This window comes from Taudactylus pleione, unplaced genomic scaffold (genome assembly GCF_031769625.1).
Source record: "Taudactylus pleione unplaced genomic scaffold, aTauple2 ptg000624l, whole genome shotgun sequence".
Taxonomy (NCBI): domain Eukaryota; kingdom Metazoa; phylum Chordata; class Amphibia; order Anura; family Myobatrachidae; genus Taudactylus; species Taudactylus pleione.
The window spans coordinates 812,398-830,433 of record NW_028285026.1 but is presented as its reverse complement, the minus strand read 5'-3'; the positions used below and the strand labels follow the sequence as shown (position 1 = coordinate 830,433).

The window sequence follows — 18,036 nt, the reverse complement described above, 5'->3', positions numbered from 1 at the left end:
TGCTCAAATGACTTCAAATTATAGTATAACACAATATTTCCAATGCCAAGTATACTAGAGTATCTTTGCTGTACCCTTAACATTTTATTTCTGGGATTTTAAATAATGGAACAATGAACGTGAGAAAATACATTGGACAGAGAAAAATGTTAAAAAATAATTTCCCCTCCCGGTCCCCCCATAGGATCCTCATAGCCAGGTATATTTTCCCATCAGTTACGTACTCGGATCCATTGCAGAACACGTTAGTGGATTGTTAAATGGCCCAAAAGTGGGTGGGGCCTGTTTAGTGAGAGCGTGAAACCTCGAGCAGTGATTGGTTCTTGGCGGTTTGGTAACAAAAAGCAAACAAACAATAGTTTGGGAGGGGAACGCCCTTATCCTCTCCTGTTACATTCTACAATTACCTATACATTAAGACAAATACATTTAATTGTCCATCTTGTTTCAGGATACTGGTCAGGCCATCCCATTGGTGGTCGAGAGCTGCGTCCGGTACATTAATTTATATGGTGAGTAATAACCCAAATCTGTTACTGTCTCATGATTTATATGATGCATGTTAATGTCGTGTCTGAAATCACTCAGAACATTGTACATAGGGAAGATGATCTATAACAAGAGAAATGTAGAGATGGCGCCATCTGGTGCGGCAATAGGGAAATACAGTTCATAAAGCAATAAGCAATCAGGTGGCCTCGTACCAAAAAATAAATCAAAATATGCTCATCTGTTACTTGTCCTCACATCCCTTTTGGACCTTCTCACTTGTATATGGACCGGTCTGTCCCAGATTTCGCATATGGACCGGTCTGTCCCAGATTTCACATAAAAATTAAAAGATTATTATATGGTGTTTTACTGTATATTCAGAAAATGTTGACCATTATTATTTCAAAAGAAATGATCTCATACCAGATATAGAATGATTTCTTGTCTGTACAGGTGTGTATCGATGGAGCTTCTATGCAGTTTTCTCTTTCCCGAATAGATATAAACCCAAGACAAGGAAAACACATACACACAAACACATATATATATATATTATGCGTACATTCAATACAATGAAATAATTGCTTCTCTCCAATTAGTGCACTGTGGTTTTCAATAAATAAATAGTAAACGTGACGGGTCGGCGCTGTCAGAAAAAGCTGCTATTCAGTGGAGGGTGTCAGGGCCTCATTCAGAGGCGGTCGTTAGATGCAAGCGGTCGCTCTGAATCAGGGAGGCCGCTTGCATCCTGAACGGCCGCCTCCTTGTCGATCGTTAAGCTGTGGGTTACGACCAGACCCTAGGGTAGGGTCTGGGCACTCGTAAGTCCCAGAGAGCTTCCTGTTCTGTTCGAGCAAGAAGTTCCCCACTGACATCAACTGGAACGCCTCCGTTTGGCCGGGCACGCCCCCGGCCCGCCCAGCAAACAGGGCGAGCTGTCACTCAACATCGACAGCTCGCCCCGTCTGCTACGAGACCCCTAACGACAGAGTGCCCGTCATTAGCCAGGTCTCGCGCATGCGCACGACAGAGCCGGCTCCGTCGTGTGCATGCGCTGTGGGGCAACATCGAGTTGGTCGCGAGCGCTCAGCGCTCACGACCGACTTTGAATAAACTCCTCAGTCTCCAAAATACAAATTATAAACAAGGTGAATGGATGATGAACTGCGCTAATATGAATAATTCATATATTGGTTTTCAAACCTGGTCCTGGAACTGGAGTGTGCTTAGAAAATAATAAATGTCCAGTGGCTTCAATCAACAGCCCCAACGCGTTTCGTTCCTCATGGATTCATCAGGGGAGCGCCATCTGTACATTTCTCTTGTCTATATTCACTAAACCATAAGCCTCTCTGAGATACTGAGAGCCGCTCCTTTGAGGGGAGTAATAAGAGCTTATCACAACTTACATAAGCAATGGACTATTTTATTAATACTTTATTATAGTGACATAAAAGTGCCCATGTGAGATTAAATTGTTTTGAAGTTTGACTCGTTACCGAGGCGACCAGGCTGCCCATGGAGATTGTGGTGGGTAGAGACTGAACAATTGGCCTATGGGAGGAGCGGCCATTTTGTTAATTAGTGCAGAGAGAAAGCACCAGCGCCATGCCTATGGGTAGGATCAGCACGTAAGAAAGACAATGAGGAACAGAACCAAGATTAAGCTGCAGCATCATTTATATATATATATATATATATATATATATACACACACACACATCTGCATACATTAGATATATAAAAGCGCATTAAAAAGTACCTACTGACATAGCTAGATTACACTTAAACAATGTTTAATAATACCACTTTTACCAAACACAAAAATCTCCATCAACTAAACCTACAAAGTAGCGTCTGCCTTATTGCGCCTATATAACCAGTGGCAATGTGTCAGTGCGGTGCCCCCGCTGTTATGGTTTATCCCTGTGATTTATCCCTTCACTGAGATAGTTTCCGCCTAGAAATTGGTGGTATATTATATTGTTCCAGCTGTTTCCAGTTTTACTGTAGGTTTTAATTTCCACATATAATAAGTAAATAATCTGTGTTCTGGGTGCAGGTCTTCAGCAACAGGGTATATTCCGAGTTCCCGGATCCCAAGTGGAAGTCAATGACATCAAGAATTCATTTGAAAGAGGTGAGTGACCCCGAAGGGATGTAAAGACCCAAAATGCCATCTAACATAAAGGGGTCTATTTACTAAGCAGTGTTAGGAGACAGAGTGAAAAGTGATAAGAAAGTGATAGGGTACCAGCCAATGAGATCCCAACTGTCATTTTTCAAACACAGCCTGTGAGATGACAGTTGGGAGCTGATTGGCTGGCACCTTATCACTTTTCACTCTGTCTCCTAACACTGCTTAGTAAATAGACCCCAAAGTGTTCTACCCCATGTAATATTAATATAATAATAAAGAGACAACAGGCGCCAGACAGTAACTAGTAGCGTCTGATAATACAAAGGAACTGAGGGCCTGATTCAGCAAGGAACGCAAAATGTGCGCACGCACTCGGCCACTGCGTGTATATGCTAATCAATGTATATGTACAGCAACCACAGCATAAGATACAGACGCCCAGCACTACACAATGCCGCTCACTTCCCTTTACTCAAAGCCTGAGTAGTCCGCAAGATAGCGGAAACATCGGTAACATCGTGAACCATCGGAACCATACGCACAATAGAGGTTGACCTGATGTCGTGCGGGATTTTGGCCACTTCCTGCGTGCATCGAGTCGTCTGGCTGCGTATGCCATAATTATGCCTTAATTATGCACGCCTGCGTTCGCCCGACCACCCCCCCCCCCTGTCAACCACCCACAGTTCGGTCACGCGCAGCGCGATGCATGCGCGGTGTAAAACCATCGGCCGAGTGCGTGCGTTCCTTGCTGAATCAGACCCTGTGTCACTGGAAAACTAAATCCACCGGTTAGTGGAGTAAAACAATAAATGCATTGGGTGGGGTGGTGGGCATTGAGTCGCAGTGGTTAGCATTGCCATAGGACCCGGGGTTTAAATCCAACCAGGGTGCTAAGTGCATGGATTCCATGTTCCTGTGGGTCTTCCCTGGGTGGTAGGTCAGTTGGCCTCTGACCAAATTGTTCCTAACGTGCCTGTGATAGGAAAATCAGATTACTAGCTCTGCTGGGGCAGTGACTAAATATTCCTTTTATAGATTAGGGGCGGGGCCAGAGAGGTCTTGGAGATGGGAGTGAGAAATGGTAATCGGTGGGGAGGAGAGGTGGCGGTGATTGGCTACTGCCACCTGCTGGGGGAACCCTATAATGTCATTTACTGGAATTATTGAATCATTAGACCTGTGACTAATGTGAATTAGTAAATATTGTGTAGCACTGTGTAATAGGCTGGTGCTATATGATTAAATAATCGCATTACATTAATAATTATGTGTGTAAAACATACATTTTATGGGTGTGTAAAACATACATTTTGTGGGTGTGTAAAACACACATTTTGTGGGTGTGTAAAACATACATTTTATGGGTGTGTAAAACATACATTTTATGGGTGTGTAAAACACACATTTTGTGGGTGTGTAAAACATACATTTTATGGGTGTGTAAAACACACATTTTGTGGGTGTGTAAAACATACATTTTATGGGTGTGTAAAACATACATTTTATGGGTGTGTAAAACACACATTTTGTGGGTGTGTAAAATATACATTTTATGGGTGTATAAAACATACATTTTATGGGTGTGTAAAACAAACATTTTGTGGGTGTGTAAAACATACATTTTGTGGGTGTGTAAAACACACATTTTGTGGGTGTGTAAAACATACATTTTATGGGTGTGTAAAACATACATTTTGTGGGTGTGTAAAACATACATTTTATGGGTGTGTAAAACATACATTTTGTGGGTGTGTAAAACACACATTTTGTGGGTGTGTAAAACACACATTTTGTGGGTGTGTAAAACATACATTTTGTGGGTGTGTAAAACACATTTTGTGGGTGTGTAAAACACACATTTTGTGGGTGTGTAAAACATACATTTTATGGGTGTGTAAAACATACATTTTATGTGTAAACATACATTTTATGTGTAAAACATACATTTTGTGGGTGTGTAAAACACACATTTTATGTGTAAAACATACATTTTGTGGGTGCGTAAAACATACATTTTGTGGGTGTGTAAAACACATTTTATGTGTAAAACATACATTTTATGGGTGTGTAAAACACATTTTATGGGTGTGTAAAACTCATTTTATGTGTAAAACATACATTTTATGGGTGTGTAAAACATATATTTTATGGGTGTGTAAAACATACATTTTGTGGGTGTGTAAAACATACATTTTATGGGGGTGTAAAACATACATTTTGTGGGTGTGTAAAACACATTTTGTGGGTGTGGAAAACATACATTTTATGGGTGTGTAAAACACACATTTTGTGGGTGTGTAAAATATACATTTTATGGGTGTCTAAAACATACATTTTATGGGTGTGTAAAACAAACATTTTATGGGTGTGTAAAACATACATTTTGTGGGTGTGTAAAACATACATTTTATGGGTGTGTAAAACATACATATTGTGGGTGTGTAAAACATACATTTTATGGGTGTGTAAAACATACATTTTGTGGGTGTGTAAAACACACATTTTGTGGGTGTGTAAAACACACATTTTATGGGTGTGTAAAACATACATTTTATGGGGGTGTAAAACATACCTTTTGTGGGTGTGTAAAACATACATTTTGTGGATGTGTAAAACATACATTTTATGGGTGTGTAAAACAAACATTTTATGGGTGTGTAAAACATACATTTTGTGGGTGTGTAAAACATACATTTTATGGGTGTGTAAAACATACATATTGTGGGTGTGTAAAACATACATTTTATGGGTGTGTAAAACATACATTTTGTGGGTGTGTAAAACACACATTTTGTGGGTGTGTAAAACACACATTTTATGGGTGTGTAAAACATACATTTTATGGGGGTGTAAAACAAACATTTTATGGGTGTGTAAAACATACATTTTATGGGGGTGTAAAACATACCTTTTGTGGGTGTGTAAAACATACATTTTGTGGATGTGTAAAACATACCTTTTATGGGTGTGTAAAACATACATTTTGTGGGTGTGTAAAACACACATTTTGTGGGTGTGTAAAACATACCTTTTGTGGGTGTGTAAAACATACATTTTGTGGATGTGTAAAACATGAATTTTTGGAGCTGCCATTTTTACATTGTTTAAGCCCATAAGAGCAAAACCGATGCATTTCTGTGACTATTAACTATCATTTTCCTTTAAAGCTGGTTGAGTATGTGAAATAAATCTGTCCCGTGTCTTAATGTGATCTCCCCAGGAGAGGACCCGCTGGTAGAGGACCACTGTGAGCGAGATATTAATTCCGTAGCCGGCGTATTGAAGCTGTATTTCCGAGGTCTGGAGAACCCACTCTTTCCTAAGGAAAGGTTCCATGACTTGATTTCTACAATCAGTAAGTATCACTGAGTCTCGTGTGCGCTGTACGTGAATCACGTCCTGGAACCTGCTAACACCTTTCTCCATTCTTCCAGAGATAGAGAGCTCCCCAGAGCGGGTCCATCACATCCGTCAGATCCTCATCACTTTGTCCCGAGCCGTCCTGGTGGTCATGAGATATCTATTCGCCTTCCTCAACCAGTGAGTCTGTAAAGCTGGGTTCGGACGTGGGGCACTTTATATTAGACTGGCTCTGTTGTGAAGCTGCCAGCCCGCATTGACTACGGCTGGATCGTGTATATTAGCTGACCATCTGTACTTACCACAACCACCGCCCCAGGGAGCTATCACTGCATGTTTGGATGATCCTGTTGTGCTGTCCCAGTTGATCAGGCGCTGTGCTGAGCTGCCGGATTGCCATGCAGTGCGGAGCTAGTGAGAACTTACACTGTACAGATTAGGGGCAGCACGAGAGAAGTCTTGGAGGCGCCAGTGTAAGGTTGTTACCGGTGGTGAGGAGAGGTATTGGTCACTGGCTGGCTGCAATGGGCGGAAGCACTATGGGAGGACATGAGCTTGAATTTATAGCCTTCTGATTTATATGATTATGTAGCTCGGCTGAGAGATGAGTTGCATAGAACATTGCTGTAATATTACTGCCCCCTGCTGGGCAAAACATATAATAGCTCCTTTTTGAATTATTGAATTCAACTAGGCAGTAACAGATGGAGTAGTATTTATTGCAGTGTATGGCCACCATGCCGGGCTTTTCAGTTTTGTTACGTCACATAACACTAATATCCCAAACTATGAACAGGTAAAGTTATTTGTCATGGGATAGTTCATTATCTTTTTTTAGGCTTTAAATGGTGAATTGTTCGCTGCAATAAACTCCTCCATCTGTCACTGTACACTTTTCTGTGTCTTCCCAAAACTGCTACATAACAAGGGTACACCATGAACTTCAATATTACATATATATACTAGTAGCAATTCCACATTTGGATAACTGTATTTTTGATTGGTTGGATTAAGTGTCCAATCATATTTCGTACATTTATATTCCCTCGCTGCTGATAATCAGAGGCTGTTATTCATATTTTATCTGTTTTATAGTTGATAAATCACATTGCTGTATTGTCCTTGTAGAGGGAGGGTGAGGGGCATTTTGTCAGCGTGCCACGCTCTCTGCCAGGCATTCGCCAGCTGGCACAGCTAAAGAAACAGTGAGGCTTGGATGAAGGTGGCCCCGGAGTAGAATTAGCCAGCTGGATAAAATGCCCTCTCTCGGGAAAATGGGTTCCAGGGATGCCTGCATTGTACCATGCCAAGTATAAGGCAGTAACAGTAAGTAAATAGAAGATGACGTTAGAGGACATCAGAACAGGTCACAGAACTGATCTGCAGATAATTGTATTACAATTGTTCTTTTTTGCCCAACCACACGGGCTACACACAGCACTGTAGTTATTCCTATGTACTTAACGCGTTTTACTCCTCTATGGCAATAGCTGGTAATTATATGTAGCTACCACTAGTGGCCGCCACTAACGTATACAATGCACCATATTCCAGCATGTCCCAGTACAGTGATGAGAACATGATGGACCCGTATAACTTGGCGATCTGTTTCGGACCAACCCTAATGCCCATCCCGGATGGACAAGATCCGGTGTCCTGCCAGGCACACGTCAATGAGGTCATCAAAAGCATCATCATTAACCACGAATCAATCTTCCCTACTCACCGAGAGCTGGACGGGCCTGTGTATGAGAAGTGCATGACCGGGGGTGAGGAGTACTGGTAAATATAGCCCTTATATTACACCTTATATTACACTGTGCCCTATACTACACCTTATAGTACACTGGCCTCCGTACTACACCTTATATTACACTGTGCCCTACACTAAACATTATATTACACTGTCCCCTACACTGCACCTTATATTACACTGTCCCCCGTACTACACCTTATATTACACTGTCCCCTATACTACACCTTATATTACACTGTCCCCCGTACTACACCTTATATTACACTGTCCCCTATACTACACCTTATATTACACTGTGCCCTACACTAAACCTTATATTACACTGTCTCCTACACTAAACCTTATATTACACTGTCTCCTATACTATACCGTATATTACACTGACCCCTATACTGCACCTTATATTACACTGTCCCCTATACAACACCTTATATTACACTGACCCCTAAACTACACCTTATATTACACTGTCCCCTATACTACACCTTATATTACACTGTCCCCTATACTGCACCTTATATTACACTGTCCCCTATACTACACCTTATATTACACTGACCCCAATACTACACCTTATATTACACTGTCCCCTATACTGCACCTTATATTACACTGTCCCCTATACTACACCTTACATTACACTGTCTCCTATACTGCACCTTATATTACACTGACCCCTATACTGCACCTTATATTACACTGTCCCCTATACTACACCTTATATTACACTGTCTCCTATACTGCACCTTATATTACACTGACCCCAATACTACACCTTATATTACACTGTCCCCTATACTGCACCTTATATTACACTGTCCCCTATACTGCACCTTATATTACACTGTCCCCTATACTGCACCTTATATTACACTGTCCCCTATACTACACCTTATATTACACTGACCCCAATACTACACCTTATATTACACTGTCCCCTATACTACACCTTATATTACACTGTCCCCTATACTGCACCTTATATTACACTGTCCCCTATACTGCACCTTATATTACACTGTCCCCTATACTGCACTTTATATTACACTGTCCCCTATACTGCACCTTATATTACACTGTCCCCTATACTGCACCTTATATTACACTGTCCCCTATACTGCACTTTATATTACACTGAACCCTATACTGCACCTTATATTACACTGTCCCCTATACTGCACCTTATATTACACTGTCCCCTATACTGCACCTTATATTACACTGTCCCCTATACTACACCTTATATTACACTGTCCCCTATACTGCACCTTATATTACACTGTCCCCTATACTGCACCTTATATTACACTGACCCCAATACTACACCTTATATTACACTGTCCCCTATACTACACCTTATATTACACTGTCCCCTATACTACACCTTATATTACACTGCACCTTATATTACACTCTCCTCCATACTATAACATATACATTATATGTAGAGACATATATATATGTTCTAGTTTGTACGCTGGGATCAGGTCTCTCGTATCACGTTACGGAAATCTGGGTTTTGCAGCAGATGAATTGTTTTTCTTCGTGTCTCCAATACAGTGATAGTCCGCACAGCGAGCCGGGCGCTATTGACGAGGTTGAGCATGATAATGGCACAGAGCCCCACACAAGCGATGAGGGTGAGTAACAGAAACGGGCAAATCCGCCTCTCACAGGTAATAATGGTGAAAAACGTCTACAAATCGCTAAATCTGGAGTTGTATGTAACTGTGAATGAGCCCCTTGATGGTGTGTGGTCTGTAATCGCCCCATAGTGCATGAAATCCCTGTTTCCACACTAAGGTGAGTGACTGAGATCCTCTAGTGCAGTGATTTCCAACCTTTATCAACTCGAGGCACACTACGCAAAATTTTAATATTGCCAAGGCGGCACACCATCCGGCGATACGGCGTGCGTGATCAATGAAAAAACATACATATTGGCTCCCACATAAAAAACCACACCCATTGGCCTCCACAGGAATAAAACACACTACATTGGCCTCCACAGGAATAACACACACTACATTGCCTCCACAGGAATAATACACAGTACATTGGCCTCCACAGGAATAATACACACTACATTGGCCTCCACAGGAATAAAACACACTACATTGGCCTCCACAGGAATAATACACACTACATTGGCCTCCACAGGAATAGTACACACTACATTGGCCTCCACAGGAATAATACACACTACATTGGCCTCCACAGGAATAAAACACACTACATTGGCCTCCACAGGAATAACACACACTATATTGGCTCCTGCAGGAATAAAACACACTACATTGGCCTCCACAGGAATAATACACACTACATTGGCCTCCACAGGAATAATACACACTACATTGGCCTCCACAGGAATAAAACACAGTACATTGTTCTCCACAGGAATAAAACACACTACATTGGCCTCCACAGGAATAACACACACTACATTGGCCTCCACAGGAATAAAAACACACTACATTGGTCTCCACAGGAATAACACACACTACATTGGTCTCCACAGGAATAAAACACACTACATAGGCCTCCACAGGAATAAAACACACTACATTGGCCTCCACAGGAATAACACACACTACATTGGTCTCCACAGGAATAAAACACAGTACATTGGTCTCCACAGGAATAAAACACACTACATTGGCCTCCACAGGAATAAAACACAATACATTGGCCTCCACAGGAATAAAACACACTACATTGGCCTCCACAGGAATAATACACACTACATTGGCCTCCACAGGCATAAAACACAGTACATTGGCCTCCACAGGAATAAAACACACTACATTGGCCTCCACAGGAATAAAACACACTACATTGGCCTCCACAGGAATAATACACACTACATTGGCCTCCACAGGAATAATACACACTACATTGGCCTCCACAGGAATAAAACACACTACATTGGCCTCCACAGGAATAATATACACTACATTGGCCTCCACAGGAATAATATACACTACATTGGCCTCCACAGGAATAACACACACTACATTGGCCTCCACAGGAATAATACACACTACATTGGCCTCTACAGGAATAATACACACTACATTGGCCTCCACAGGAATAATACACACTACATTGGCCTCCACAGGAATAATACACACTACATTGGCCTCCACAGGAATAAAACACACTACATTGGCCTCCACAGGAAGAACACGCACTACATTGGCCTCCACGGGAATAAAACACACTACATTGGCCTCCACAGGAATAATATACACTACATTGGCCTCCACAGGAATAATATACACTACATTGGCCTCCACAGGAATAACACACACTACATTGGCCTCCACAGGAATAATACACACTACATTGGCCTCCACAGGAATAATACACACTACATTGGCCTCCACAGGAATAATACACACTACATTGGCCTCCACAGGAATAAAACACACTACATTGGCCTCCACAGGAAGAACACACACTTTCTACTTCAGGGTCCATAGGGGGTCCACAGGGTTGACCTTGGGGTATAGGTTGGGAACCAAATCCGGGCACCACGCAGTTAAAGCTTTTAGCTCCCAGGATGCACTTGGGTCCACTCTCCCTATAACCCCGCCCCCCAGCCAGAGGCACCTCAGTTTAAGTTGGTGCCCGGCCGGAGTCGGGTCACCGTTACTGCAGGGGGGCTGCTTAGCAGCCTCTAAGCTTAAAAGAGTTTTGTTTTATTATTTTTTACTACTCTTCAGAGCGGCAGCATCAGACTGTCCAATGGACGTCTGAGCTGCCGCTCCTACACCCCGCCGGCGCTGCGACGCCAGTACAGATCTGGGGATCGCAGCGGGACCCCAGAGTCTGTACTAGCCGGGCTCTGGAGGAATCCCTGGGCTGCTGCCGGATCGACGGGGACAGGTAAGTCGCGTGGTCACCGCTTGCGGTGATCCACGTGTGAATATGCAGCCTTATGCCTCCGGTCTCTGGGGACAGACCGGAGGCGCTAGCGGTGGCGGCGGGCTCCCCCTCCATGGAGGCATACCCCGCGTGTCCACAGCCCACCAGGGATTATAGCGGCAGCGGGAGCCGGCATCCCGGGGGGTTAATTGCTAGCCAGGGGAGGAAGCCTTCCCTGTCTAGCGGCTCCTCCCCTCAGCTCAGCGCGCCTTTCAATAATACAGTCTGGCGTCGCTGAGCTGCTTCCTCCGCGGGCCACGCTTCTTCTGAGGTCTCCAGTGGCCATTTTCTCTCTGTGGTGCTGCAGAACTCTTAGGATGTCAGTGAGCCCAGTCCCCCTGCGTACCTGGCCATTTGGGTGAGTGTACACAGCGCTATAGCCTTCCCAGACACTGAATCTGGGCAGTTGAATGTAGCGACATTGTGCAGTATATTATATGTCATGCTTATGTATGTATATATATTTTTCTGCATTGTATGTGACTTATGCTAGTGCTGACTGTCTGCTTTTTCTCTCACCTGTCAGTGTATATCTATCCCTTTTCTTTATCTGCCCTAATACAGGTGTACCTGGGGTGGTTCTGAGACCTCACATATATATATTTGTTAATATCTGTGAGGTTTGTCACATACTGTTGCGTGCTGCACGTTGCCATATTTTAGATGGAACTGTGAGTTGCATACGCTGATAATGGGTTCCTGCAGCTAATCTTAGCGTCAGTCAGGACCGGTATGGCGCTGCTTAATATTTCCGTCAAGATAGTCAGATATATCTGACCAGGAGATTGCACACGATACTGCACCCATTATTGCTATCCTGCAAGTCATAGCCTGCAGGAATTAGTGCGGAGGATTTTAACTCAGAAAGGTTTACGTATGCGGCACCATCTGGTGCCGGGCCCCTTGCACGACCCCCTTAAAGGGCGTTGTTTCTCAGGATCCTCTCCTTTGAGGATCGCCGGGCGGGCCCCATTGTCGTCACTCGCTTGGAGTTACTTCACCATACTGCCCTTTGGAACTCGGGGTATCTCGCAATTTCTTGCAATTTACCCCTGTGCAACAGACTGTCGCTCCCCGCTGGGGTTTTTCACAGTACATGAATTACCTCCGATACCACATCGGTCTGTCATTCCCCTTGCAGGGATTACCACAACGGCCACCCTGGTGGATGTCGTTTTATACGAAATACTAATTGGCGTGATATACGCCCTGTGGTTACTGACCAGTGGCTCTGCCATGAACTGGATGGTATATTCGGCTCTTTCCCTCTCACATGGGGGGAGCCGATCTCAAGTATTATTATCCCTGCTTTGGGGCTGGTAGCCAGGCTCATTCTGGATATAGAGAATGTCGATCCTGCACCAGTATCATACATCTCCCGTTTTCTGCCCAGCGGGTGGATCTCATAGCGGGAGTCTGGCTGTCCCCAGATACGAGGAGTCACAAAGGCCTCCTGTTTCCCATTCCCTGAGGGTCCTCACAAGTAATGGAAATCCCCTTCTGGGATGGATTTGTATGTTAATCATCGGGTTACAGGCATTAATACGCCTCCCATCCCGGCCTGGACGAATTTTACGGATCCGTAGGTGGTAACTTTGCCTGAAATCAATGTACTCGTTTTCAGGGCCTGTTGCCCGTCCTACCATGGCCATCGCATGGTGATGCTTTTGTGACGTTTTTCCCCTCCAACACGTCTGAGGTTCAAATATCTTTTTGCCGCTCACAAAATATGCAGTGGTCATATGTGGGATTACCTCATGGGATGCCGGTCTTCTAACTTTCAGGGTTTCGGCGGCGTTTGTATCCGCCGCAGTACCCTATGGCTGCGTTATGGGAAAGCAGAGGTGCACACTCCTTCCAGGGGGAAGTTCTTGTTTGGTCCTGACCTTGACAAGATCGTTGCATCATTGGCAGTATCACTAATGGGGAGATACCGTCTTTAGCTACTCCCACTACATTCGGACTAACTCTGTTAAGTCTTTTTGTCCTCAGGGTCAGCCTAAAGGCCTGTTTTTTCCTAGGCTGTCGGCCTCCACGGGGGCCACCATATCCAGTACCGAGCAGTCCTGGACTTCCGGACGACCCTGTTTCTACACCTGAGGATATACCCTCAGCCTGACGGGACAGGTCTACATCTGGGGAATTTCCAGAGTGAGGTACTGATTCTCAACGGCCTCTCATTGCTCATGCAGCCCCCCTCACAGGCATTGTTACACGGGCCCTTCTTCAGAACTGATCAGGGCCTTACAATCCCAGAAAGCTATACAGTCTTTGTGGTAAGCAGAGCTATTTCGGCCAACCTCACTATCTCAGTGAGGGACTGGTTGTTCTACTTTCTTTTTGGGGCGGTGACCGACTGGTCCTCCTTTGCCTATACTCTGTCTCAAATCCCTGAATCAGATTCCAACGGTGCCTTGACTCAGGTGGAATCGTCCATGCTCCATCATCCGATGTTTGGAACCTGGGGATTTTATGGTTTATCCGAGTATTCAGGATACGTACCTACGGGTACATACAGAGCCCTCTCATCAGCATGGGTTCAGGTTTGCTGTGCCACAGCAACACTTGTAAGTTTCGGGCTCTGCCTTTTGGGGCTGTCCTCAACTCCACCGGGGTTTACCAGCTTTATGGATTTTCTGACAGTTCACCTGTTCAGTGTATCCGAATGCTCCTTTCTCTGGACGGTCTCCTGCTTTTAGCAGGGCTTCTTCTCGGCACAGATAATTAGTCAACGGAGGCAAAGTCCTCCCTGCATCCCTCACAGGGTTTTCTTCATCTGGGAGCACTGCTGGATTCTCAGAATCTGAGAATTTTTCTGGCGTAAGACAAGATCTCCACTCTTCAACTTCGAGTGTGCGGATATCTACGCAGTCGACATATGTCATTACTCTTTGTGATGCGCGGTCTACCAGAGTGTCTACCTTTTGGTAGGGTGGAATGTGCTCAGTTCCATTCCAGGCCTTGCCATAATTGACTCCCCTCCAGATGGATCGAGTTTTTTCCATCGGATCGCTGTTCGAACGATGATACTTTCTCCGGAGGCGAGTTGGTCTCTGTCCGGGTGGCTATGGCCATCTCGTCCAGGGTGTTCTTTGCTAGAGACAGTGTCTGGTCCGCATTCGTTTCGGGGCAGTTGGACGTCTGTCGCTTCTGCCCTGCCACTTAACTTGTTGATACTTTAAGCTGTCTTGGACTTTCACTCTGGCCTAACCCATTTGTCACGGTAAACCTGAATAGGTTCAGTCCGACAGTGTCACAACAGTGGCTTCCATCTAGGCAACACTGGTAGTTGGGTGGCAATGTTAGGAATGTCACCCATTCTGACATAGTCCAAGGGTCTTCTCCTGGCCAACTCTGCAGTGTTTATTCCCGGAGCTCTCCATTGGGAAGCGGGCTTCCTCAGCCGTCACGGCGTGCATCCCGGGGACTAGTCTCTTCTCCAAGAGAGGTTTCAACTCCTGGTGAGCAGAGGGGGCCTCCCTGAGGGGATTGATCCCCATGGCCTTCTGACTCGATCACACATTACCGGTGTTACAGTCCAGCTCTAGGAGTACTGAAGCTACCTTCAGTGACTCTTTGTCAGTGAAGTGGTCCTTCCACTTTGTGTACCTGTGTCCTCCGGTCTCCCTTCTTCCTCGAGGTCTTCGGAAGTTTAATTCGAGACGGAGGGGCTTTCCTTCTGGGGGCTCCAGGTCGTCCCAGACATCACTGGTACTAAGATTTTCGGAGTCTCCTCCTCGATGCTCCGTTCCTACTGCTTCACTATCTGGACCTGTTGTCTCAGGGTCCTTGTTTTTCCCTGGATCTGGATCGCTTGTCTTTAACTGCGCCCCTACTGTGGTCCTCGGGCTTCCCTGGCTCTGTCTTCATTGAGATGTTTAGAGCAGATAGGCCAGACTTTGCTGGGATCTGCCACGGACTGTGGCATACATAATTCTTATGGTATCGTACCTGTCGATACGATCCTCCGGTGTCCAGGATTTCCAGATATTCTGGCATTCCTTCCAGCTGGCTTGGGTTTCACCCTTGGCCTGGCCTTCCTGACAGTGCGGATCTCTACACTGTCGGTATGGTTAAGATATGGAATTGCTCCGCTCTGGTATCCAGTTCATCCTTTGGAGTGTTTTCTGGATTATGTCTCCACTTGTCCTCCCTAGGGACTCCTGGGGAGTTAGTAGTGGTTCTTTGTTCCCTCCGGGGACAGTCAATGGAACCGCTGGTTGTGATAGCCATTACATGGTCTATTGTTTAAGCTCTCTCTCTCTCTCTCTCTCTCTCTCAGGGTGTTTAAATCAACCAGGAGAGTGTCTGAATGGGGAGCGTTCTCATGTGGCTCCCTCTTCTGGAGGGCATCATGTCAGGGTGTGAGTTGCTCTCGCCCTGTGTTTCTTCTTAAAGTGGTTTTTAGGTTCCATATTATTCTGGAACTTATGGTATGGCCATTCAGTTCCCAGTCCTCTCGGCTGTTGTGGCCTCATGGACTGTGGTCCGGCCTCTTTGGCTTTATGTGATCCGTTCAAGTTCCTTATGGTAATCGGACTCCTTATTGGTGGTCTGCGGTTTCTGGTTTTAACAGGAAACGATGGCCGGCCTATAATGAAATGTTGGCTGGATGGCCTCGCATGTCTTCCTCAGGGGCCTACCCATGGGTGGGCATTTCTGTCGTTGAGGCTTGTTTTTTTCTCGGGCCGTGTAACCCTCGTGGGCAGCTCGTCGTGGCGCCTCGGCTGTTTTGCCTTACTAGGTGTCCACGTGGTCTTCTGTCCATACCTTTTTAAGGTTCTAGGCATTGGTTTCCTTTGCCTCTCAGGATGCTTCCTTTTTGGCGACGGATTCTCCTCTCAGCACAGGAGCGTCCCCACCCTTGGTTGAACTGCTTTGGGACATCCCCAAGGTCAACCCTGTGGACCCCCTATGGACCCTGAAGTAGAAAACAAGAGATATGGTAAGAACTTACCTTTGTTATCTCTGTTTCTACGAAGTCCATAGGGTCCACAGGGCGCCCGCCCTGACGCACCTGGCTTCATATGGGCTGTGTTACTGGTCACCGGTTTCCCGTCTCCTTTTCTGTGAGTATGGTTCTAGAGTGTTCCAGTTTTCTCTCTCTTTTTCTCTCCTCCTCCGGCCTTTGGCTACTTACAATCTGAGGTGCCTCTGGCTGGGGGGCGGGGTTATAGGGAGAGTGGACCCAAGTGCATCCTGGGAGCTAAAAGCTTTAACTGCGTGGTGCCCGGATTTGGTTCCCAACCTATACCCCAAGGTCAACCCTGTGGACCCTATGGACTTCGTAGAAACAGAGATAACAAAGGTAAGTTCTTACCATATCTCTTGTTATATTGGCTCCTGCAGGAATAAAACACACTACATTGGCCTCCACAGGAATAATACACACTACATTGGCCTCCACAGGAATAATGCACACTACATTGGCCTCCACAGGAATAAAACACAGTACATTGGTCTCCACAGGAATAACACACACTACATTGGCCTCCACAGGAATAAAACACACTACATTGGCCTCCACAGGAATAACACACACTACATTGGTCTCCACAGGAATAATACACACTACATTGGCCCCCACAGGAATAAAACACACTACATTGGCCTCCACAGGAATAACACACACTACATTGGCCTCCACAGGAATAAAACACAGTACATTGGCCCCAGGGGTGTATCTAGGGGTCTGAGCGCCCCTGGCAAAGAAAGGGACTGGCGTCCCCCCCCCCATATTTTCAGAATAATTACACTCTGTGAAGGGGAAGGGGTCACTGGGTGCAGCCGTACAGTCCCTGCTCTGGTTCACTTCCCTGCCTGTGTTATTCTGCTCCCCCCTCCTCCCCATCTGTGTTATTCTGCTTCCCCCCCTCCTCATCTGTGTTATTGTCCCTTTTCCCCATCTGTGTGATTGTGTGTCTCCCCCTTTTCTTTCCATCTGTTTTTATATGCACTCCCTCCTCCACATCGGTATCTGTTCTGCTCCCCCCCCTCCTCCTCCACATCGGTGTCTGTTCTGCTCCCCCCCCTCCTCCTCCCCATCGGTATCTGTTCTGCTCCCCCCCCCTCCTCCCCATCGGTGTCTGTTCTGCTCCCCCCCCCTCCTCCCCACCCTCGTAACCATCAGTGTCCATTATTGTGTGTTGCCTCCCCCCGTCACTTACCTTACCAGCTTCTTCTCTCTGCACATGTTCCCGTCTTCCCGGCTCCTCCTCCACTGTCAGAGTCCTCTACGCGGGTCTTCGCACGTTCGCGGGACTCGGTGACTGTCGGGGCGGCCTGGCGTCTAGGCACGGCCCGGGCACGTCTGAGCTTCCCAGAGGAGCTCAGCAGCAGTGCTGCCTGGTCCATT

The 18,036-nt window shown here is 45.6% G+C and overlaps 1 protein-coding gene across 2 annotated transcripts in view; it reads left to right on the top strand.

Annotated features, from left to right (window-relative positions):
* Positions 1 to 18,036, top strand: part of SRGAP3 (SLIT-ROBO Rho GTPase activating protein 3) — a 151,915-nt gene that overhangs the window by 118,070 nt on the left and 15,809 nt on the right. For both annotated transcript variants that reach the window (XM_088454644.1, XM_088454643.1), the window contains exons 13-18: positions 452 to 512; positions 2,555 to 2,632; positions 5,856 to 5,990; positions 6,070 to 6,175; positions 7,550 to 7,777; positions 9,312 to 9,391. In XM_088454644.1, coding sequence (XP_088310770.1) covers positions 452 to 512; positions 2,555 to 2,632; positions 5,856 to 5,990; positions 6,070 to 6,175; positions 7,550 to 7,777; positions 9,312 to 9,391 — 688 coding nt within the window. The remainder of the gene's footprint in view (positions 1 to 451; positions 513 to 2,554; positions 2,633 to 5,855; positions 5,991 to 6,069; positions 6,176 to 7,549; positions 7,778 to 9,311; positions 9,392 to 18,036) is intronic.